Source organism: Phoxinus phoxinus, assembly GCF_949152265.1.
Source record: "Phoxinus phoxinus genome assembly, chromosome: 1".
Classification (NCBI taxonomy): Eukaryota; Metazoa; Chordata; class Actinopteri; order Cypriniformes; family Leuciscidae; genus Phoxinus; species Phoxinus phoxinus.
Genome location: NC_136876.1, coordinates 39,732,098 through 39,756,450, shown reverse-complemented (window position 1 = coordinate 39,756,450; position 24,353 = coordinate 39,732,098). Strand labels below are relative to the sequence as shown.

The window sequence follows — 24,353 nt, the reverse complement described above, 5'->3', positions numbered from 1 at the left end:
TGAATGCATTATTCACAATAACAAATGTTGTAATGCATTTAATCTGCATCAAAATTATATTATTAATTAGAAACCAGCTCAAAATTATTAATTGAAGCAAGAACAAAAATATGAAGCAATTTTATATAAACATAAATAAAGTACAAACATAGCCTATATGTAGGCCTTTATTATGTATTTACTCTGTTTTACCATGGTAAGCATAGTAAAACATGTATGTGGCAAATTCCTCAAGACAAATTAAAAAAGTCTATGTTTCACATCATCGGTAGCATCTATATCAGCACATTTTTAATGAATAATAAACGTTTGCGTGTCAGAATGTGTCATGTTTTCACTCACCTGGGTCGAAATGCGAATTGAAGGCAAAACTGGGATTAAATAAAACCGAGGACATGACCACGACAAATACCGACGCTTTCATCCTCCTCGTAAGGCTTCAGATTTACTGCAGGACACAGCGAATGTACAGTAAATAAAGACAAAATCGCTTCATTAAAGAAAATTAGGCATGACGGTGCTCCGATGCATCATGAAACACAGCGTCATCTCTCTCTCTGCCTCACTTCAGATGCGTCGGATTAAGAAACAGATGCGGGGAAACATTTCCGCTCGTCTGTTGTTCTGCGTTTAGCGCGTTTCAAAACAGCGCGGTGTCTCCTCGTCCATCAGGCTGTTTGCTGAAGGCTCCTCGGGGCTGACCACCTATTCGCGTCGGTTTGTCTCCATGTGCAGGCTATGCACCAAGATTTTGGTGTCTGGCAGTTGTCCAGTATCATTCCTGCAAATGTTTTGCTGTGCCTGCAGCTGTGCCCTTTGGACACGCAGTGTGTAATATTATATATACTTGGAGCTCTGGTCAGTTGTCAGTGTGTGTGTGTGTGTGTGTGTGTGTGTGTGTGTGTGTGATGGAGTGTGTAGCCTAGCGGAGGATTAATGCTGCAGCGGCAGTGACCGCGAGCGAGCGCCGACATCAAAACTGTGACGGATTTAGTCAAGAAAAAATAAACAGTTGGTGTTCGAAATCTGATCTATCGGAAGTTAATATTTATATTGTTTCACATCTTCGGTAGCTTCTATATCAGCGCATGTTTATTGAATAATGCGTGTCAGAATGTTATCATTTCTGACGAAATGACTACACAACAACCTAAGTCTTCCCTGCTGAAACAGCTTGAACCAGCCTAAACTGGTTTGTTGGTCTTATAACTGGTTTAAGATGGGATCCCAGCGCCCTGACCAACAGAGAGAGACCAAAAACCAGCTAACATACCAGACTGGGAAATCAGCAAAACATTGTAAGATGGGTTTGTCAGCAGGAAATAACTCTTAAGGATGTAGCCTATTACCACCACATTTAATAAACATGGGTTGAAAAATAGGTAGCAAGTCTGAAAATTTATGACGTAGGCTCTGTCATGTTGGCAGAACAAAAATGTAATTATTTATCATTTTATTATATGGTGTTATAAAGTGCCAGGGCCACCGAAAATGGGGGATAAGTAGACCTTTTGTCCCAAACCAGGCTATGGGGGGAACGGACTGGATAGCCGATAGGGTACATTGACCTGGAAAGCCATTGCAGTTTCTACCGAGGGATAAGAACATGATTCCTGGTGGAAAAACTTGATTTTTAAAAATGCAATTTCTACCAAGGGAGAAAAAAAAACACCTTTTCTACCTGAAAGTGGGGTTTATTCAGGGCCCAAGAATTGCTTACTGCAACCCTGGTAATATTATCATTACAAATTCGTAACATTACATCTTTTTCAGGTTTTTTTTTTTTTCATTATAATTTTCAGTCAGGTGTTCTGTCGTAAATGCATTCCTGACAGTCTTATGTCCGACCTCAAAGAGTTCTAGACAGGCTTAGAACTCCGAATTCTCACTTAAAAGTAAGTTACACTAGAAATTGTAATAATACTCTAATGACTGGTAGTTAACATGTTGCAAACAATGTCTAAAGTGGGCTATCAAAATAAATTGTTAACTAAAATAACTACTGAAGGTCATGTTAGTCACCGCCTAATTGGAAATAATGTCAAATGCTGTGTCTTATGAAAGTTGGGGTTGATCAATCTGCACAAGCAAACTGATGGTCCAACCTTAAGCATGATTACAGTATTATTTTCAATTAGAAGGTGGAGGAATTCCAAGTTTTCTGGAATGCAGCATTATGTATCTTGAGAAAGCAAACCATTAGCATTTGTTACACATGCTGACACATTTTGCTTTATTCAAGTGACTGATCACTCTGGAAAATGACATCCTGACAAATTACAACTGCTGACCAGCCAAAACATGTCCCCAGGATATTTTTCATACCATATTCACGTTTGTGAAAGCAAATAACAATAGACTGTGAGATTTGTCTTATTAATGATGTGAACTAGCCTAATTGTTAGTCATTGAAAGGTTGAAGGATGTGAAGTATACACACAGTGCCCCCGTCAGGAAACAGAGAGTAAAACAAGATAAAAACTGGAGGTATACCTAGCGCGTGGGGCACATTTATTTTTCACCTCGGAGTAGCCTCCTTCCTTCATAATGTTAATGTTTTTTACTTCATTTTTCAGGCACCGACAGAAAGAGAGGTAGGCAGACTTCCGAAAGAACTTAAAGGGAAAATGCATCATCGTTTATTCACCCTGGCTAAATGTCTTTAGCTGTAAGCAGAGATTGATCTGGATTGTTTACATTTTCTACAGTTCTGCACACAAGTTTACATAACCCTTGCAGAATATGCAAGATGCTAATAATGTATATTTTTAATAGAGGGATCATAAAAATTGCATAGGCTACTGTCCTGAATAAGCGCTTTTACACAACAGATAGCCTAAATGAAATCCACAAGACAAAATATGAACTGAATTCACACAAATGAGGCAATTCAAAAGTTTACATATAGGCTACTTGAATCTTAATTCTGTGTACTATTACCTGGATGATTAATGACTGTTTTGATGGTTGTTCATGAGTCCCATGTTTGTCCTGAGCAGTTAAACTGAGTTCTGTGCATCAGAAAAAAATCCTCCAGGTTCCTCGCATTAGTTCTGCATATTTGAACCTTTTCAACAGTGATTGTATGATTTTGAAAGCCATCTTTCACACTGATGACAATATGGGGACTCATATCGATCATCCAATTCAATTAACTTAATGCATATTCTGCAAGGAGTATGAAAACTTATGAGAAGAACTGTGCAGCCTAAAATCAAAGGGATTGATGCTGTTGGATGAAACAACATCTACTAGATGTAAACTGGGAACATGGTTTTGTCAACATTATATATCCATTAATCATTTTGTTGATTCATAAAGCTAAAGTTTTTTCTTTAATTCTGGGTGCTGATTTATTACTACAGCTATGAACTATGTAATTCACATTTTATACTCAATATGTAATATTTAGCTGACATTTAATGCAATATTATATGACCATGAACAAGCAAATAGGCTTTATATACAACACATCATCAACATTTATTTATAAAGCACATTTAAACACGAATTGATCCAAAGTGCTACAGTGCAAAATTTCGAAAAGCTAAAGAATAAATCACATGATAATGGAGAATATTCCAAAGCCACAGAAAAGGCCCGATCACTCTTTGATTAACAGAGTTTAGAGTTAATGTGCACTTTTTGTTAGGACACATCTATCTAACTAAATCTATCTAAAATCTATAAAAACAAAAAAAATATATCCTCCGACTGGATGGACTTATAGTTCCCATCCTAAGTATTTTCTTTGAAATCTGCTGACTGAATTATATAAATCAAATGTAATCTTCAGTGTGTCCAGAGTGGATGTTTGCATATGATATGTGTACAGATAAACATGAACCATGTGATTGATATTTTTTTAGATTTTGTCAAAGTAGAGATACTTTTTAGGGTCTCTTCACAAACAAAGGAATGAAGATAAACTCTTAATGCCTAAGAACTCTGTGTCCAAACACTGAATGGAATAACAGGCCTATAACTTTATCTTGCACTTTACGAATTTACCCTAAATTGTCAAATTGTTGTATACCTCGATTATGTTTTACCTGATGGTTTTCTTCATGCACGCACATTATTTCATGTTTACTTTGGGTATGTTAAAATCACTGTACCGTTTGTTATACATTAGAAAGTGTAGTTTGGAAATTAGGTTGAGCCTTGTATTAAAATACATGGGAAATAGATTTATGCCTCGTTTTAATTTCAGCTTTAGTCATTTTACTGTGGTAACCCTAGTGAAAATAGTGTACTTTATTGTATTTGAAATATATTCCCTTTTTCAATAGTACACTGCAAACATACTAACACAATTTTTAACTATCTTTAAATATATTAAAAGTATATTTGCATCATGCTTTCCCAATACAACTTTTAACACACTTTAAAATAATTGCACTATAGTATATTTTTGAAGAATATATTTTCTAAAAATAAACTTGGAGTGAAAATTCTGTTTATTTTTTAAAAGTGTAGGCTATTTATTGGCACTTTACTTAAAATATATTGTTTAGGTATATTTTTACTGTATTTGTATATTTGTTCTGAAAATGATCATTTTAACAATGCATTGAATTTGTATACTTTCAAAACACAGTATAGTATACAATAGTATATTGTACAAAGTATAGCTAAGTAATAGCTATATACTTTTTACTCAAATATAATACACTTATGGTATATTACTTGTGTGTTTCGAAGACACTCGTAATGTACTTGTAACACAAATAAAGTACACTTTAATATCACTGATCAAGCATTAATTACATTAATTAGTCCCTACACAGGCATATAAATGGACTGCATTTATATAGCGCTTTAACAGACCCATGGCCACCAAAGCGCTTTACATATTGCCTCACATTCATTCATTTCATTCATTCACGACGGCGATATCAGCCATGCTAGGTGCCATCCAGCTCGTCAGGAGTAGCTGGGGTTAGGTGTCTTGCTCATGGACACCTCGACAGTTGGTCAGGTGGAACCGGGGATTGAACCACCAACCTTCCAGTTTGTAGACAACCTACATGAACCACTGAGCCGAGCCACTCATGGAGCTGGGTAACCCCCATGTACTACCGTACTACCGTACATATAATGTATAGTAAGTACACAAAGGTACTCCAGAGGTGGACAAAGTACACAACTTCCTTACTTGAGTAAAAGTACAGATGGTCAAATATTACTCCGTTACGTTATTTTTAAAAGTACAGAGGTTCTCGTTTTTAAAAGTACTTAAAAGTAAATATCAATGCATTGTTTTATTATTGTTGCATGTAATAGGCTACTTACAGTACAATATACCTCTGAATCTATACCTCCCTACCAACCCTGAATATATGCCTGTCTACCTACCCTCATATGAATATAAAATTTATTTCAGTTCCAGTAGTGGGATTGAATAAGTGCACTCAATAACGTCCACAATGGTTTCGGACACCCAAATGGCTGTTCCCAGTGTTCTGGCTTCTAGTATGAATATGTTAGCCTTACTGTGTTATCTATAAGCTAGTGTGCTACAAAACAATGACAAAATTCGCAATTAGAAGACCAAAACCAATGTTAAAAAAAGGAAAACCAGGTTGATGTCAGAATCCAATGTCAGATTGACATTAATCTCCAACGTTGGACAGACGTTTTATCGTGGTCGAAAATCGGGTTTACGTCAAAAAACAATATTAGTCGAGTTCTGACGCCAACCAGACTTTCATTTCCAACCTAAATGCAACCCCTGCAACCAAAATCATCCCTGACGTTACTGCTTTCTACTGAAGGACCTTGACAGAAATGTAGTGGAGTAAAAAGTACGATATGTGTCTTTCAAATATAGTGAAGTTCAAGTAAAAAAAATTCCAGAAAAAATAATATTAAAGTAAAGTACAGATACTCAAAAGGTGTACTTAAGTACAGTACTCAAGTAAATGTACTTTGTTACTGTCCATCTCTGCTAAATACACTTAAAGTGATGCTTTACTACAATTTAATTAATTAAGAGAAAAGAAGCCCCTGCAAACCATTAAATTAACAGGTGGGACTGATGAGACTGTATTCATGTCTCAACTCAAAATATCTTTTTATCTATATCTGACTAGATTGCTCTTGTTGATGCTGCTATTAGTTTTATTTGTGCATTTATTTTGTGCTGTTATGCTTATATTGTATTGCTACTCATGTAGAGTGACATTGAGCCAGTTAAGGAGCTTTATAAATAAAACATTATATAATTAGGCTATTTCATCCATTTAATCCATCCTCGGCTGACTATCAGTTTCTAAAACAAGTATTTCAGAGTGATTCTAAACTTCTGAACAGTGTAAAATGATTGAAAGAAAACGATATCTTATTTGAATACGAATAAAAGACAGAATCACTGGTCGTGATAACAGACTCAGATGAATGTGCGCCACTTTTTAAAAGAAAGAGGAAGTTGTCGCGCGTTGCATTGTGGGATGTAGAATCCAATACACTGCGTTCTAAATCGAATTACACTGTTGAACGTGCTTTAATAATAACTACAACGTAGTGAATAGAGAACAATTAATAAAAAGATCTATCTCAATTATTTTCGCAGCCTTGCAGTTTTCCTCCGTTATGAAATACACAGCACCTCGTCGTCATGTGACCTGATGTGAGCATCCGTCATTTAGATGCATGAGTCTGTTCTGGACATTTGCACAGTTCAGGAACGGCTTCGGATCGCCGAACTTTGGAGCTTTTAAAGGTCTTGTTGGATTCTGAGTGACATTGCCTTGTTTAGTTGCGGTTATTTTTTACGTAGCTGCCTTCTGCTCTTGGTTCCAGGAACTAGTCGTTGGATCTGTACAATGCTGAATGCTGCAGCAGCCGACAGAAATAAGGAGCCGATCCTTGCTGTATTAAAAAGCCGAGTGACATCAGACAGGCATCTGATGGCTTTGGAAATCTCTTCTGGCACCGGACAGCATGTCGTTCACTTCGCCCAAGCATTTCCGAATATTACATGGCAGCCGTCTGAATTCGAAGCACAGTCGATATCGAGGTGAATATGCGCAACATCAAACTTCATCTTGAATTCTCGGCTTTCACAGTGTAGATATGAACAGCCCTGCGTATATTAATCTCTTATTAAAAGATGCTCTGCTGCAGAAACGCATCGATTGATTGATACCTATTCAGGTTATGAAATCGTAAAACATTTACTAATTGATGATCGAAGAGGCACAAGGTCGTTGAAATAATATAATAATATGTTCTTTATTTTTTCGTTTTCTGATTAGTACAGGTGCAGAGATCTATGAATAGATGGCGCTGTTTAGTCACTTTTAGAAACGAGTGCTCTAAGTGTTTATATATATATATATATATATATATATATATATATATATATATATATATATATATATATATATATATATATGCTTATTTTGAATGCTTAAAGTATTTTAGTTTTTATTTATGAATGAAATAAGAATAAGTCAAAATCCACTATATTACTTTATAATAGGGCTGTCAAAAGATTAATCACATCCAAAATACAAGTTTGTGTTTGCATAATATATGTGTGTGTACTGTGTATAATTATTATGTATAAATACACACACATTCATGTATATATTTAAGAAATATTTGCATTTATATACTGTATATAATTTATATTATTAAAATATAATATATATGAATATAACCAATTTTTCTTAAATATATACATTTTGTGTGTTTATATATATATATATATATATATATATATAAATAATTATACATAGTACACACACATATATTATGTAAACACAAACTTGTATTTTGGATGTGATTAATCGTGATTAATCTTTTGATAGCCCTACTTTATAATGAATGAATGAATGAGGCATTTAGCACTTTCATATGTACTACTGTACACCCAAAGCGCTTTACAATCATATCAGGGGATCTCTCCTCATCCACCACCATTGTGCAGCATATAGTGCCACACACCAGCTATAGTGGAGAGGAGAGAGAGTGATAGAACAAATTCAATGGATGGGGATTATTAAATAGGAGGGCATGATTGGCAAGGGCCAATGGATGGAATTTTGCCAGGACACCGGGGTTCACCCCGACTCTTTTACGGTGCCATGGGATTTTTAATGACCAAAGAGAGTCAGGACCATAATAGTTTCTTTCAAAGTACACAGTGTTGTCAGTGCACGCTATTCCAAAGAACAAAAACTTTGCTAATCTAATCTTTCACCTGCAATAAATTGCTTCGATCCCATCCGAAACTTCTTAAATTAAAGTTTTGGCTGCGCCCTCTTATCCTTGTAGCCATTTAAGTAGCTATTGGAAATTGTGTCCCATAGGTGTATATTACTTTTTTCTTTCAGACGAATACAATCGGAGTTATATCAAAAAATATCCTGGCTCTTCCCGGTTTTGGAATGAGAGTGAATAGAGCCAGAGATTTTGAAACAAAACAAAAAAGCACATCCATCCAGTATAAAGGAATCCATGCGGCTCAGAGGGGTTAATAAAGGCCTTCTGAAGCGATGTGATGCGCTTTTGTCAGTTAAATGTCCATATTTATAACTTGATGAAGTTTAATCTCCGGTAACTGCCGTCCGCGTTTTCAGGAGAGAGTTGTGCTCTGACGTATGACGTAGGTGTAGCGTAAACTCCGGTGGGAAGTGACAAAGATCCGCATGGATTACTTTTATGATGGATGGATGCGCTTTTTTGGCCTTAAAAAAATGGCACCATTCACTCCCATTATAAAGCTTGGAAGAATTTTTAATATAACTCGGATTGTGTTTGGCTGAAAGAAGATAGCTAGTCATATACACCTTGGATGGCTTGAGGGTGAGTAAATTATGGGATAATTTTCATTTTTGGGTGAACTGTCCCTTTAATGCCAGTTTAATAACAAATACGACAAATTTTTAAAACAAGTGTTACCATTGGGAAAAGGACATGCATGTGTTTCAGGATCGACTAGAAAAAAGACCTACACAATCCACTGCAAACTTTCAATTCTCGATTGAATGAAGTCCTGCGCTACTTTAAAAAAAAATCTGATATATGTTCTCCTCTAAGTTGCTCAGTAACAAGCCGAGAAAGGAGTATAGTGCAATGATAAACACTTGTGACAGAGTTGTGTTAGTTCAGTTCAAAGTTCACTCTTGATTATTCTTTAGATTAGGCTTCATAGTTCATACCATAAAATGTTTCCTGCTACTCAATACCAATAGGCTATGTACCCACAGTTTCACAGACAAGGCTTAAGTCTAGTCCCAGACTAACACAGACTAATACAAAATACATGTTTGAGATGTTTTAACTGAAAGGAACTTGCACTGACATATCTTAAAATATTTTGTCCTAGTAATGTTTGTTTTTTTCTAATTCCAGTTTATAAAAGCTATCTATGTCCTAATTTAACTAAACTTAATCATGGCTTAATCTAAGCCCTGTCTGTGAAACTGGGCCTTTATGTACAATATTGTGATATTTATTTTATTTTTATTTTTTTGCAGCATTGAAGCATATAGACAGTATCATAGGCTGCAGAATGTAAAGCCACCCATCTATCTTGATGTGTCTCAGAGTTGGGAGAACTGGGGTGGATTTGAAGTGGAGTCATGTGACCTCGTCGTGAACATCAACATGATGCACATCTCACCTCTGGCCTGCACAATGGTACCATGCTTACTTGCTTTTATTTCTCTTTCTCTGTATTTGTTGAATGTCTGCATATAAAATCATCTTATATTCTTTCGCTTTTTAGGGTTTGTTTAATGCAGTTGGAAAAATACTGAAGCGCCAAGGATTGCTTCTGACTTACGGGGTATTTGTTGCATGATAAGCTCAAGCACCTTGAATTATTATGCATTTGGTTACATTTATTGGCTTCTGACGTCTTGCATCTGATATTGTTTTGCAGCCTTATGCTTTCAAAGGATCGATTACTCCTCAGAGCAATGTTGACTTTGACCAGAGCTTGAGATACAGGTTAGTGAGGAAATCTGATAAACATCTGCATTGCTGCAAAGTGGTGTGGATCCTCGATAAAGTTTATTTCACTGGTGTGAAAAGAAATGCTTGCATATATAAAAAACCTATAATCAGTGTTGAGGAAAGTTACTTTTAAAAGTAATGCATTCGATATTGCGTTACTCCCTAAAAAGTAATTAATTGCGGTACTTTATATGGAAAGCAATGCGTTAATTTTCCTCACATGGGCTGGGCTTGCTTGTTTGTATTTAGTAACAAAAAAAGTTATATTTTTATGCAAATGTAAAGGCCCTTTCACACCAAAAGTGAATTGAATAAGCCTCAGGCTGAAGGAAATGCAAATTCACGCCTGTACAGTAGAGCAGCTCAAACAAACCTTTCAGCCGTGCTGCCATTGTGAATCACAGAAGAAAAATGAAACACAAATGAAATGTGATGTTTATCTAAAATCATTTTTGATTGAATCAGATCATCTAAGGTCAGCAGCAAAGACATTGGCTCATGAAATGAGATTAAAGTACTGTATGAAAATACATAAAGTATATTTGTGTAATTTAACATATTTACTTATTGCAAGATTATGTAATAATCTGAGTTTGCATTTCACTGTTTTTTTTATTCATTTTTGAGGAATACTGAAGCTGTCTTTGTGCAAGTGATATGAATAAATATATGCTCACGTACAGTCTAGATCTTCACACAGCGCACACAACGCCTCTGCACTTACTCACGATTTCTGTTATTAGGACAAACTCTTTTTTTTTTTCAGAAAACAACACTTACTATCTAATAGACCTAACAGTCACGTTCCTTCTCAAGTAAATGTATCTTGATTGAAGAAGGTTTTGATATTTGTACTGGAATACAAGACAAAAACACTGCAGTGTAGAAATGATTACTCTGAAAAAGTTGATCATTTCATATTTTGCCGTACCAATGTTGTTTTACAGAAATCCAGAGTGGGGTCTAAGAGATGTATCATTTCTGAAAAAGCTAGGCCAAGAAAATGGACTGCGATTGGAGGAAATTGTAAGAGTGTTATTACCAAAATGAATTGCTTAATACATCCAGTGTAGTTCAATGCGAGTGCATGCTTGATGACAATTATAGTTTAAGATGCAATGCCAATTCTCCCTTGCCTATTTCTGTTCATTACTATTCTTGCTGTAAAGGTTTTTCTTAGAAGCTAGAATCCATTACTTGACCATGATCCACTGCAAATGAATCTGACATCATGCCTTATTCACCTCTTTCTTGCTTTTAAATATGATTGAATATGTGATGATTCACCACCTTGGGACATTGTAGGCTTGTAAATGCATCTGCTTTTGTTTTGATTTTCTAGGTTGATATGCCCGCCAACAACCAGTGCTTGCTGTTTCTCAAGGACAGTGTGGTCTGATTTAATTCAGTTTCATCACACTGTATTTGATTGTGTGTGGACTCTGCAGTGTTTTAACGGTTCACCGATACTGAATAATACAAAGGCTTTGCTGAAATTTGTCATCACTCTCTTTTTGGCAAAGATGTGTTTTTGCAGGATGTATTAATGTGGGGTTTTACCCCCCAAAACTTTTTACAAATATGTTTAAAATGATGTGTACTCAGATGAAATGAAGAATAACATAATTTAACACACTTCATTCCAGAATGATTTTCACTACACGGATGCCAGGGAAAGTAAAGTTTAAGTGCCTGGGGTTTTATTGCAGGACATGATCATAGTTACTCTGAATTTCTTAGGACATTGTCATTGGTTATCTGGATTATAGGTGTTGTTATTTTATATGCAGTGTTGTTATTTACCACCATATTAGCCTACTACACAAAAACTTGCCATGCTAACCATACTGCTTAGTGTGTGCGTGTGTGAGAGAGTGCGTGAAATCCAGCTCAACCAAACCACCATGCTTCAAAAGCAAGCTAATCTAAATCTATAAAAATGTTGGCTGTGTCTTGAATGCGAGTTGCTTTGAATATGCATTTATGCCAAATGCATAAATGTATGCATTATTTTAATCAAATTGGTGGGTAATATAAATTTACAAGTGTACAAGGCGAATATTTATATGCTTGTGGTAAAATAAATGTGTGTGAACTCTCACATTTCAAGGCAGAATATTTGTTTGAATTTTCATGAAACACTAATACATTATACAGTATTTTGCTGCTCTTCTTTTATGCGATTGAAGATCCTTGATCAATAAAGAATATCAGTCTGTTAATGTGCACCGAGTCCGTTTATTGACTATAGATTTTTGTTTTTTTTGGGAATGGTTCACTGGCGATTGTAAGTCGGAACCAAAGATCATGATCTGAAGGTGTTACACCGAAAATTGCCCCCAACATGGGAGGTGCAGCGGATATGAGTGGATCGCAGTAGTCGGCAAAAGATTATTTTAACACAACCCGATGTATTATACTGTATCGTTTTGATCTGCTTTCATTCTAAAGACTTCAAACACACTCCTTCCGCTTCTCTGTCGAAAATCATCCGGAACACGCAACAGTTTAAGCCACGGCGGAGCAAGTTGAGTGTCTATTTTTGTCTCCTGCCTCAAAAGCACAGTGTCAGTTCGTATGAAGCTTTTATTTCCATAAAGACTTGAATAATGTCAACGACATCGCTGGATAAAGAGCTGCAGGAGCGTCTGAGAGAGGCCAGTGCCATCGGAGACATCGATGAGGTGAAGACTTTAGTGGAGAGCGGAGTCAACGTCAACTCTCAGAATGAGATCAACGGATGGTGCGTAACGTTTATAAACACTGATCCGACTCAGGCTAAACCACTTATTTTATTTACTTTACGTTACTAGTGTACATTTATATTAACATTTACTTCGAGTGCAATTTTTACCTTTATTCTTAAGATAAGAGAGCTCCTGGCCACGATTGATACCCGACCGACCGACCGTGGATACGTTAGACGAGGGGCCAGGAATTTAAGTTGAATTTAAAAATAATAATAATGATGATAATGTTCACAGATAAATCATTTATAATAATCACTGCAATTTTCTATTTAAAAAAATCTAACAAACATGACATATCCATTTTAATTTCATGGTAACTTTAACATTTTAGGAAGGGGGGTCAAATATGATCATATTTGGGGGTCCGATGTATCTAAAAGATTGATCTAGGACACCAGTGTCAGATTCATGGGACACCATTTGCTTATACAGGCTTTTCACACTTGATATGGTGAAAAATGCAGTATGTAATGTTAAAATACTTTCAGTTTAACATGCAGAGACAGCGAGGAAGACATTTCCTTGTAAAGTGCAAACACTGGGGGGTATTCCAGACAGCAGGTTATTTTTCTCTAATAGTTTTTCTTATTTTATTCTCGTATCGTAGATGTGCATTCAAAAGGTTTTTGAATGAAAATGGGACATTTTCTCTGTAACGTTTCTGGGTTAACCAACCGAGAGGTTCAGAGTTTGATTCCCTTCTAGCGAGAGAGCCGCAAAATTCACTTCTCTGTTTAAAAAAAATGTCATTCATTTAAATGCCTTTACAAGGCAGGAATAAACACTGCTGCTTCATTGAAAGATTGAGAAGGCAACTTGATTATTTCAATGTAACTGAATTTAAAGGCACACTATGAAAGATTTGTACCTTAATATAACAGCTTCGAAGTCATTTCGATGGTAAACAAACTCGTAGTAGTTAGTAGTAGGGCGAATCATCCCGATAGCAAAGCAGGGGGGACACCGCTGGCAAAACCATCACGACTTGCTTTATGGCACGATGTCACATACATCAACAACATATAAAGCAGAAAGACACACTAGCACGCATTTTAGACGTGAATCATGGCAGAGTCGACGAATAAAGCACGGTCGGACTCGGAAGAGTCAAGGAAAAGGAAACGAGAAACTGATCGCGCTACGACAGTAACGTTACATACAAGTACTCCACAGTGACTCTAGGGCTCGCATTTAAATGAATTTAGATGTAAATTAACTCTAGGGGTCGCTGTTTGACAAAAATGTAAACTGCATAGTATGCCTTTAAATAATGATCTATATGTTCACAAAGAGCTCGAAAGAAAACAAGATTAATCAGTTTAAAAGCTTTATTTAAGCATATATTTATATATTTTTTTATTCATTTAAATGCAAAGTTTAATATTAATTACCAATTCATATAATAATTGTGTAATTATATTATATGAATTATACATAATTATAATCTATAATAAAAAAGCAATTAGCAGCAAAAGAAAGTTTGTCTCTAAAATTGCATCAGTTTATAGGGGCCGTTTACACAACGTCATTTTCAACTAAAAGCGAAAATCTTTTAACGTTTTTTGGTCATTCATGTACACGACAGTGATGTTCTTCTGGGGGCCTGAAAACTCAAACTTTTGAAAACTGGTTTCAAAGTGCACATTTTTGAAAATATCGTTATCGTCTCCATGTAAACTACAAAAAGTAAACGCGATTGTGAAAACGGTGATGTCATGTGCATGCGTATTACATGTTCAGTCTATATGTGCGTATTATTTCTTTAAAAAGTGATGAATAATACAGCGTTTTTAGTCGTTTTCATGGATTCGTAATAACGGGGATCAGTTTGACAACATTGTCGTCTGTACGCAAACCTTTTTTAGTGCGTCATTGTCATGTAAACATAACCATAATCTGCTGTATTGTGTAGTGAGAGTTACAGGGGTTGTGGCTTTAATAATGCATCAGATATATTTCACTTTCCTCACAGCTGATTGATGAAAACGTAATGGTTTCTGATTGCTATAGATATAGCCCTTACCTTTTAAGTCACGTAGCTCGGCATCATTCATGAAATGCTTAATAAGAGAGCTTGTCTCTAGGAGCATGTGAAGCTCTCGGTTTTCTCACTGCTGATATTCGTTGATCAACTGACTTGAGGTGTTAGATTTGTTCTGACGTTCATGCCAGGCCTTGACTGCTTTGTTTTAGTAATGCCTGAATGCATTAAAACTGATTCGCTGTGGAAAGTCATGTTTACGATAATCTGGTGTCCCCTGTTCATCCAGGACATGTTTGCATTGGGCCTGTAAAAGAAACCACAAACAGATAGTGGCCTATCTGTTGAACGCCGGAGCCGATAAAGAAGTTCTAACAGCGAAAGAGGAGTTAGCCGTTCAACTCACTTCTAAACCTGAAATCAGAAGACTGCTTGGAGGTATGCTTTTTAGAGGAAAAAAAGGACATGATGCATTACATGCTCAGATACTCTCAAAGCCGTCTAGACATTTACATTTCGAATGATCTAGCCGAAGTGTTTTGTTGACTAGAATATAAAGGCGTGTGGATAACGTAGATGCATGTATAAATACAAATCATGTATTCCTCGTAAATACCGATACAAATGAAATTAGTGAATTCTTATAAGATAATTAATATGAATCCATATATATATATATATATATTTGTATTAAAGTTAAATAAATTATAAATCAAATCAAAGATTTGTAATAAATTATTTTAAAGAAAATCAAGTAATTAAATAAAAGGTTTAATAAACTTTTTTTTGTTCAAGATGCATAATATTTCAGTGCCACATTAGTTGTCGACTAATATTACATTTATTGTTATTATTATTATTATTTATAAGTAATAATATTATGTATCTGTCAATATTGGATCATTGATTTAGCTAATTTTCCCTATTTCTACATTTAGATTACCTTTGCCGTCATATAACGCTCACTTAAAGTTAGCCTAATATTTAAAAACACTAATAATTTAATTACTATATTAAATGTAATATTTAGCAAATCTCAAAATGAATTTTGTATCATTTTTATTATTTCATTTAATTATTATTATATTACATATAATGTTGTGATTCCTAAATTCACTTGTAGCACTTCAAATTATTGATCTTAGTTTTTTTTATAAAAAAAATGTATATTGCGATTAGATTATACATTTAAATATATATATATATAGTAGTCAACATTTGAAGTTGAAGTTGATTTGATTAAAGACAAGAACGGGTATTGTTCAAAATTCATGTATAACTTTGATGAAAGGTTTTGATCCACTTCAAATGTTGACTACTATATATATATATATATATTGTATTAAAAACTATTGATTTTAGTTTTTAGCGTTTTATTATTTATTTAAAATATAAAATATAGAGTTTATCTATTTTCTTTTTTGTATCCCTATCTTTTTTTATATAATCAACTCCTAAAAACACTAAAATACATATTAAAATAGAAAATCTTCCTTATTCCACTTTTTTCATTTTTTTAAAATCTTGCTTAAATTAATTAAATCTTTAAAAACACTAATAATTTTATAACATCATTAAACGTAATCTTTAGCAAATCTCAAAAAGAATAAAAAATAAATTATCCAGTACATTCACTTTTACAACTAGTTTTGATTTGTTTTATTTCACTTTATTTCGGCAATTTGTCGATTAACGGCCATTACGGTATAATTTAATTATTAATTTCTTGTAGTAATTTATCATTTTTGTTATTTTTTTTCTTTAAAATGTTCAAATATAAACAGAAAACCTTTCGTGTACAGTCATAATGCCCTTACGCCGTCACATTCATGTTTATCTCCCCTTCTCCAGTGGAAGAGGAAGACATGCCTGAGGTGAAGGAATCAGAGCTGCCAATCATTCCAAACTATCTTTCCAACCCGCCCTTCCTGTTCAGCAAGATAGATAAAGATAACCTGAGCATAGCACAGCAAAACGGCACCAACAGTCACCCAGAGCCCCTGGAGTCAGAACCAGCGACCCTGTCGCCGACGCAAGAGCAGCAGCTCCCGCCTCCGCATCAGCAGCCCAAGAGCCTTTACACAGACAGCCAGAGCCCGCAGGAGTTACCCTACGTCCCCATGGTGGAGCAGAACGGCGTGGTCAACGGCGGCCTGCCGATGGAGCTCTCCTCAGAGACTCATCACACCAACCACTGCGAGTTTACACACGCTCATCCTATCGCACAGAACGGCCCAGTGTGTCCCGCGCTTCCTTCTCCCGGCGGAAGCAGCAGCAGCCAGACGCAGGTTCCCAACGCCACGGTCACCCGGCAGCCGTCCATCCCGCAGCAGATCAACTGCTCCCAGCTCGGTGGCTCCATGCCGGCCTTCCAGCCCTTCTTTTTCACCAGCACTTTTCCAGTTAACGTTCAAGGTACAGTGTGGGTTTGTTAAGAAGCTTGTTGGTCTGCGAACCGTGCCCTGTCATGTGACTCAACACATCTCCGCTTTCACCTCCACATAAAAAAGTGCTGCAGATAGTGTCACTGAAGGGTGAGGTTGCTAGGTAGCAAGAAAGCAGATTTACAGTGTAGGATACACTGTAAATAATGAAAGAAAATGTTTGCCACCATATGTTTTATGTTCAAATTATATATAAATATATTTACATATCAATGTGTATATATTTATTTATTTAATGCATATAAATATAGCAGAACATACAGAGCAGAACGTATAGAGCTAGATGTATGTTAGAGTGCATATATTTCAATAGGGAATAATTTTATATATATATATATATATAATTTCAAATAAATTCTTTTTGTTGAACTTTCTATTCACCGAAGAACCCTGAAAAAAGTATCCGTTTCCACAGAAATATTAAGCAACACAACTGTTTTCAACATTCATAATAATCAGAAATGTTTCTTGAGCATCAAATTACTAGTAGAATGATTTCTGAAGGATCATGTGACACTGAAGACTGGAGTAATGATGAAAATCATTATGAATTCAGCTTTGATCACAGGAATAAATTACATTGCAAAATATATTTGAATAGAAAACAGTTATTAAGTTGTAATAATGTTTCAAATAAATGCAGCCTTGGTGAACGAGACTTACCGACCCCAAACTTTTGAACAGTGTCTATATATAAGTACATCTGAATTTATTTGTTTGCATCTATTTTACTGTAAATCTTGGCTGCCCTGTCATACACTTTAAATCTAAGGGATTTTACCAGATGTTCTTATACATATTGACTTGATGCGCTCATTCCAACATGACTTAAATGCAGCTGATCTCCACGAACAGGTTTGCACACGCTTTCTGTAAATGCACATCTCACCAAACAGACTGGTTTGAGGAATTCACAAAGATGCCTCGGGTCACAATCTCGCTGTCTCTTCCCAGAGCTCGTCCTGAAGGTCCGCATCCAGAACACCAATGTCAGAGAGAACGACTTCATCGAGGTGGAGCTGGACAGGCAGGAGCTGACGTATCGCGCCCTCCTCCGCGTCTGCTGCCGCGAGTTAGACATCAGCGCAGAGCACGTGGAGAAGATCCGCAAGCTGCCCAACACTATGCTCAGAAAGGTGAGGCCTGAGCCTATTAACAGCTTAGTCAACTCGCCCAGATCGGATGCTTGTGGTCCTCGCAGCCGACTGCCTTCTAAGGGAGTATCCTGACAGCGATGGACCTTTATAAATGACTGATTTGGAACGATTTAAATAAGCAGTAGATGACCAGTTTGACCTAAGCCTGCCAAAATATGATGGTTTAATGTTTGAAAATAAAGAAACATATCAATTATTAAAACATATAACCACAATATTTCTGGCCAAATTGTGCAGCCCTACAAACAAGCACAGCAAATCTGGAGATTCAATTTAAAAAAAAATTGCAGATTCTGCCCCCAAAGCGCGCAGCACTAAACTTTAAAGAGGTCATGACGTGCAGTTTTTTATTATTTGAATATGTTCCTTGAGGTTCACTCAAAATATTAATAAAGTTTTTTGCACAAAAGCAAATATGTATGCAAAAAAACTATTATTCCAACCCTCTGTCTGAAATGATCTGTTTTTAAGGGGCAGCTCATTTACGGCTTGTCAGTAAACGGCCACTGTTATGATTGGCTAACGCCATTGCATAGGAAACAGTATCAAAGCGCACTCGCTATTGCACGCGAGTAAGTGTTTAGAAAACATTATCCATGTAAAACACTAATTTACAGACAATGCATTATGAAATCATTTACTTACGGTTTGTGATGCAGCTGCTGTCAGATTCTTTGGGAACTCTCCATTATGAGCCTCTTTTACAAAACAAAAATGCTCCGAACAAACATATAATTCTCCGACACGATCCAGGAGGCCATCAAAATAAACCATACAATTGTTCCCGACGCTGGGATCTTTCCGAAGACACTAACAAGCCATTTAAACTGGACGCGTCAAAGCGAACGTTCCTTCACTCTTTTCCTTCTCCTGTTGTCGACGGACTCAAGCGTGTGGAGTATGTCAGAAACTGAACGTGCATCTGTATTAGGGGTGGAGCGGTACACAGAAGTCACGGTTCGGTTCATACCTCGGTTCAGACATTACGGTTCGGTACGAGTGCGGTACAATGGAGGGAACAGCAAAACAAAAATGCAGAAGGCAATTTTTTTTATTGTGCATGTCTAAGTCTGTACTTGTCATACAGTCTCTCCCCTGAGCAGCTGCAAAAGCCGGCCCTGAAGTGTGTAAAGTAAGATGTAAATAAGTACCCCACACCATCTCCAGACTCCATCTGTAACTTGTAAACAAAATAAGGCAATCAGCCATAAAACTGAAAATACAGCATTTCTTATTTATGGGCGGGCGCGAAGGTGCGCGCGGCAAAAATGTCATCATTGCGGTGTGGGCGGTCGTGCACGTTGGGTGTGCAAGGCCACATTTCGCGTGGCGGTGTGCAGTGCACGGCTTCTTTTGTAACAGCGCTCGCGGCTCCGCGTCCGAAGATGCGCGATTTCGAGACAAATCTGGCCGAGCATGTACATCTCACCGCACCGGCACCCAGTTCTTGCGTCTAAATTAGTTGCTTACATTAACTAAATGAGCCTACAATAGCAGACATAAGCCCTTTAAATAAAAATAAATGGCCATGTTTTATAAAAAGGTTCACAAAACTAAATCAAAATGTTTAGAAAATATGTAACGTTAATTTAGTTGTAGGTTACGTTCTCATATCCATTATTTTTTCTAATGTCACAGGGAATAATCCGGTTTACTGCTGTTTTGGTGTACTAAAGTGTTGTACTAAAATAAACATTCACGAATGTACCTTACTTCTTCTCGCCGCTGATGGTTTAGAGGACAATTACACCGAGTCGCACCCTCTTGTTTCAAAGAATAGCCTAGTACACCGGCGAGCGCGAAGTAAATGCCTCGTCCATTTTGGGAGGCGCGTGCACAGTCATCGGAGGCTCACGCTGCGGAGGCAGGCGAAAGTATAAACAAACCTAGTTTAAGGCGGGGCTACAGATTAGGTGTCCATAAAGAACCCGCGTATCTAACAGTAGTTCCGCATTACATTAATTAATTTGCACGCGAGTTTTATTTATTTTTATACCGTGTATTCTCCGTGTAAATTCATACACCGAACCATGATGCCCGTACCGTTTCGGTTCAATATAACTATGTGTGGGTGTCTTGCTCTGGAGGCAGTCATGTGCAAATGTATTTGCCCATGTGACGTGACAAATCCCGTAATATCAAAACGAGCCATTTTTGAGCTTGATTATATGCTTTGTTTATAATGAGGAGGATGTTTTAAGCTATGAAACTCACTGGATGTTTTAATGTTACAAAGACCACTTATATGTCAAAAGATCAAGGCAAAATTGATCTCTCGTGTCATGAGACCTTTAATTTACAAGTCATGAACAATATCTTTAAATTTGATTAAAAAAATTAAAATTTGTTTTTACTAAAAATGTGTGTGTCCTTAATATTGGGTATTATGCCGTAACCATCTAAAATCAATAAAATGCTTGTAGCTAAGCTGAATTTAAAAATATCGAGTTTTATTTAAAATATTTTAAAAAATAGAGTTAAGAGCATTGTTAGGCATGACAACATAGTTTCCTACATGTTTGAAAGTTTTGCAAGTCGTGCTGTTGTTCGATCTTGCACTTGAATGAATACAAAGACAAATCTTCCTGTGCAAATGCATATTTCTTGCTATTGGTGAAGGAATGATGATTTGGATCCATTCCTCTTGGGTTAGTTCGCTTGAAGGGCCATCGTGATGCTTCGTAAAAGTGACATTCTGTTTGGTTGAGCAAAATCCTCTCTCGTTTAAGCTCGTCTAAATCTACAGACAACGTTTGTTGAGATAGTAAATCCAAACAGTGCTTTCTAACATTGAGTAGTAGAGGCAGTTCTAGCTTCAAAAAGAGTGGCCAACATGATAATAATGGCTGAAATTGTACAAGCAAACGCCTTTGCGCTTTTGGCCACGTTGTGCATTTTATTATATCCAACTGCAGACACCGGTGGAGTTTAGTTCTTAGTGTTTATACCAGATAGTGATGGGTACAACCCTGGACAACCTTACTGCATCATGGGAATGTCTCTGCTGCCATATCGAATGGCTCCATCTCTCAAAAACAACAGAACAATGGACACTACTTCCAGATCATTCAACACTACATCTGTCTAAATGTGCATATGTTCCTTCGGCAGGATAAAGATGTGGCACGGCTACAGGATTTCCAGGAGCTGGAGGTGGTTCTGGAGAAAACCGAAGGCTTGTCGCTGTTCTCTGGAGGTCAGGGAGGTCTGACCGACAGGCCCTGCTACAACATGAAGGCCTCCAGGCTCACCTACTAGCTTCACATCACATTAGAGACTGCTTCCTGAAATCCCAAACACATTTTGGATCCCAAAATATGCTCCTGCTTTTGGGTTGGTAACCAGATATAACATGTTAGCCTTATTCCTCCTGTCCTTCATTAACAGATGTATCCTTAGTGCCTCCTCTTCCATTGTAACCATAGACAGCTTGTTATACGGGCTTTGACTTGCTCCGGGGTGGATGGGGTTTTTGCATCGCTTCAGTTTGAATATTTAAATCCATCCAGGCCACGATTGGACTTGGGGAAATATGAAAACGTTATTTTGCATACTGTCGGGCCTTGGAGTGCGTTCAGATCTGTCTTACTGCCTTGCCTTCATATCGGGTCACTGTGTGAGAGTAGGCACATTTCATCGTACATCCAACAAGCATACAGTGTCCTATCTCAAGTTCAGTCCAACATTCTGGTGAATCGGTTCATAAAACGTATGTTTAGTGTGTTTTATGCTTGCGTTGATCGAAAGAAGCCACGCTGATTTCATATCGATGCTTCTAATTCAATAAATATTTAGTTTGCCAGAAAACTCTCTGTGCACTTTACCAAAACCTTGCTATTATTGGGGAAGCATCCTTTTTATTTAACCCGTGAGAACTTCAGTGCTGTATTTTCACTGTAACAAACTCGTTCTGTAAACTAGCATGGACTGTTTGGAGCAGAGAGGCCTCATGGTCTTGTATGAAGGCAAAATATTATCTTTTGATTCTCTTGAACTTAATAATGTAGCAAAAAAAAACAATTTTTTCCCCCTAGGATGAGCTTAATTGGAAAAGAATAATAGGATATTTAACCACAGAGAGCTTCCAGCGAGCTTCATTTGGAGTCTTACGATGCTTCATTCTCACATATTTGAGAAGCAGGACCTGTGTTTAAGAAATAGTGCTTATAGTAGTGCCATTTTACTAAACATTTTGCTGCATTGTTGATTATGTTGAGCATAGAATTATTATTTTTTTTGCAGTTTGGATAACATGCAGTTGGGGAATTCTCGAGGTTAGGTTTAGGAGCGGTGCATAAACACTACATTGTTGTAAATTAGCTTTTTGACTCGATAGAGATTGTGTTACTGTAAGAAGAATTTCTAAAGATTTGTCTTACGAATTGTTTTTAGTTTTTCTCAGAGAGTTTGACTGTCTAACCAAGCATATGATCATTAAACATTTGTTAACAATATGCTACTATTGTTCAGACGTAATATTAGCCCCTTGAAAAGACATTGTTAAATTATTGAAATTAAAGTTTTTTTTATAAAAATGTGCAATTGTTTTAGTATTATATATGATACTAGAATCTGACGATTAAAAGAAGTATTATACACTTCAGTTGAAATAAAACTTATCTCATTTACTTTTCTTTCAAATGTTCTCAATTAACTTAAAGACAGCTGGGAAACTATTTCCAGAAATTTGCTTTTATGTGTGTGGTTAACATGATTGACAATTTACAGAATCTATCAATCTATTCTAGAATAATGCTATTTTTTTAAATATACTATTGTTCATTGTTAATTCATAATACATTATCATTACACAGTGTATTGTTAACTGATTGAACCTTTTTGTTAATTTTTACTGAATTTAACATAGATAGAATGATAGATAGATCAACATAACGATATATAGATATTTTGACAGAAAGATGGCTAGATAGATCAACAGAGCGATAGACAGACAGACAGAATGATAGATAGATAGAGCGACAGACCAAAAGATAGATAGATGGCTACATCGACAGAACGATAGATAGATAGATAGATAGATAGATAGATAGATAGATAGATAGATAGATAGATAGATAGATGTTTCCTTGAAAGTAAATGCATGTGAACAGATCTTTCTTTGGGTAAAACAAAAATGTAGTGCAACATGCCATTGCTAAACTTCACCAATAGAGGACAGGCTCAGTCTTGAAGAAACGAGACTCCAGACAGCAGGAAGTGTTTCCACTCAGTGGAGCTCCACACCGCATGTCAGAGTCACTGCACCACACTACACAATACAACGTTTACCGTTTCAAACATCAGTTTCACAAGAATATTTAGCTTTCACGAAAAGTTTGAAATTCTGAGGACCATATTGTGGAGAGAAGGGGGGGATTGCAGGAAATAAAACCTTGTTACATTTGCATTTTATTGAAATGTCTGATTTAAATTGTAAATATAAAATTGGTGACAGGCGCATTGATGATTTTTGATCAAATTTTATGATACAGAAACCCTCTGTTTATTCAAACTTGTGAATTTCTTTCACATCGGAGTCGGGAACTAACTCGGCTCACCAACTGCCCCTTTCGCTCAATTGCACATTTTAAGGGAAACAGCCCCGCCCCGTTCAGCACTATAGATCACATGAGCGTGCAGGCATCTTACCCAAGACAACAGGACATTACACTAGAATCCTTGTATTTGTGCAAAAACTAATGATCCAATGCAAGCTGTACATTGTAACTACGAAAAGCGCATTAGCATTCGTATTAAGTTGTGTACTGTAGAAAGATCCCGAAGCTATTGTGTTCTCAGCTTGGTTTCCCATCTGAACTTTAAAACCGTTGCGCACTTGCGCTATATCTTTTCATGTTCTCGTGGCAGATCACGTCTCCTACCCCTCACGGTGAAACTAGCATGAGATCTCTGTCAGTTTTCAGTAAACAACAGTGTGTCCGTCTGAAGACCAGACGTCCAGCTGCACCTGGCAAACGGATCATTCTGCACCGCTGATCCGGGAACAACCGTCCCGTGTTAACCTCAACTACTAGCCAACACAAGAGAAAGT

General features: G+C 36.6%; 3 protein-coding genes across 4 annotated transcripts in view; 2 read left to right on the top strand and 1 right to left on the bottom strand.

Annotated features, from left to right (window-relative positions):
- Positions 1–943, bottom strand: part of aatka (apoptosis-associated tyrosine kinase a) — a 54,513-nt gene extending 53,570 nt beyond the window's left edge. Inside the window, exon 1 of the mRNA XM_079637547.1 lies at positions 343–943. Within this exon, the coding sequence (XP_079493673.1) occupies positions 343–424 (82 nt within the window). The 5' untranslated portion in view covers positions 425–943. The remainder of the gene's footprint in view (positions 1–342) is intronic.
- A 1,514-nt stretch (positions 944–2,457) lies between these two features.
- mettl26 (methyltransferase like 26) lies at positions 2,458–12,207 on the top strand. Of its 2 annotated transcripts, XM_079608437.1 has the most exons (8): positions 2,458–2,594; positions 6,575–6,724; positions 6,805–7,021; positions 9,489–9,651; positions 9,740–9,799; positions 9,896–9,963; positions 10,917–10,995; positions 11,312–12,196. In XM_079608437.1, exons 2-8 carry the CDS (start codon positions 6,655–6,657, stop codon positions 11,366–11,368), a joined length of 714 nt encoding a protein of 237 aa, XP_079464563.1. In that variant the 5' UTR covers positions 2,458–2,594; positions 6,575–6,654; the 3' UTR covers positions 11,369–12,196. The 2 variants fall into 2 exon arrangements, with proteins under 2 accessions (XP_079464563.1, XP_079464562.1); XM_079608436.1 differs by lacking the exon at positions 2,458–2,594 and having other exon boundaries at positions 6,386–6,724; positions 11,312–12,207.
- A 27-nt stretch (positions 12,208–12,234) lies between these two features.
- ankrd40 (ankyrin repeat domain 40) lies at positions 12,235–22,838 on the top strand. The gene is made up of 5 exons (XM_079589604.1): positions 12,235–12,712; positions 14,990–15,138; positions 16,552–17,115; positions 18,099–18,280; positions 21,413–22,838. The coding sequence occupies exons 1-5, from the start codon at positions 12,579–12,581 to the stop codon at positions 21,557–21,559; spliced, it is 1,176 nt and encodes a 391-aa protein (XP_079445730.1). The 5' UTR covers positions 12,235–12,578; the 3' UTR covers positions 21,560–22,838.
- The last annotated feature ends 1,515 nt before the right edge of the window (positions 22,839–24,353 follow it).

Coding starts and splice junctions, on each gene's coding strand:
- mettl26 (XM_079608436.1), top strand. CDS start 6,655: ATGAGTCTGTTCTGGACATTTGCACAGTTCAGGAACGGCTTCGGATCG. Junction 9,652..9,739: donor CACCTCTGGCCTGCACAATG/GTACCATGCTTA, acceptor TTCGCTTTTTAG/GGTTTGTTTAATGCAGTTGG. Junction 9,800..9,895: donor GATTGCTTCTGACTTACGGG/GTATTTGTTGCA, acceptor ATTGTTTTGCAG/CCTTATGCTTTCAAAGGATC.
- ankrd40 (XM_079589604.1), top strand. CDS start 12,579: ATGTCAACGACATCGCTGGATAAAGAGCTGCAGGAGCGTCTGAGAGAG. Junction 12,713..14,989: donor CAGAATGAGATCAACGGATG/GTGCGTAACGTT, acceptor CTGTTCATCCAG/GACATGTTTGCATTGGGCCT. Junction 18,281..21,412: donor CCAACACTATGCTCAGAAAG/GTGAGGCCTGAG, acceptor TTCCTTCGGCAG/GATAAAGATGTGGCACGGCT.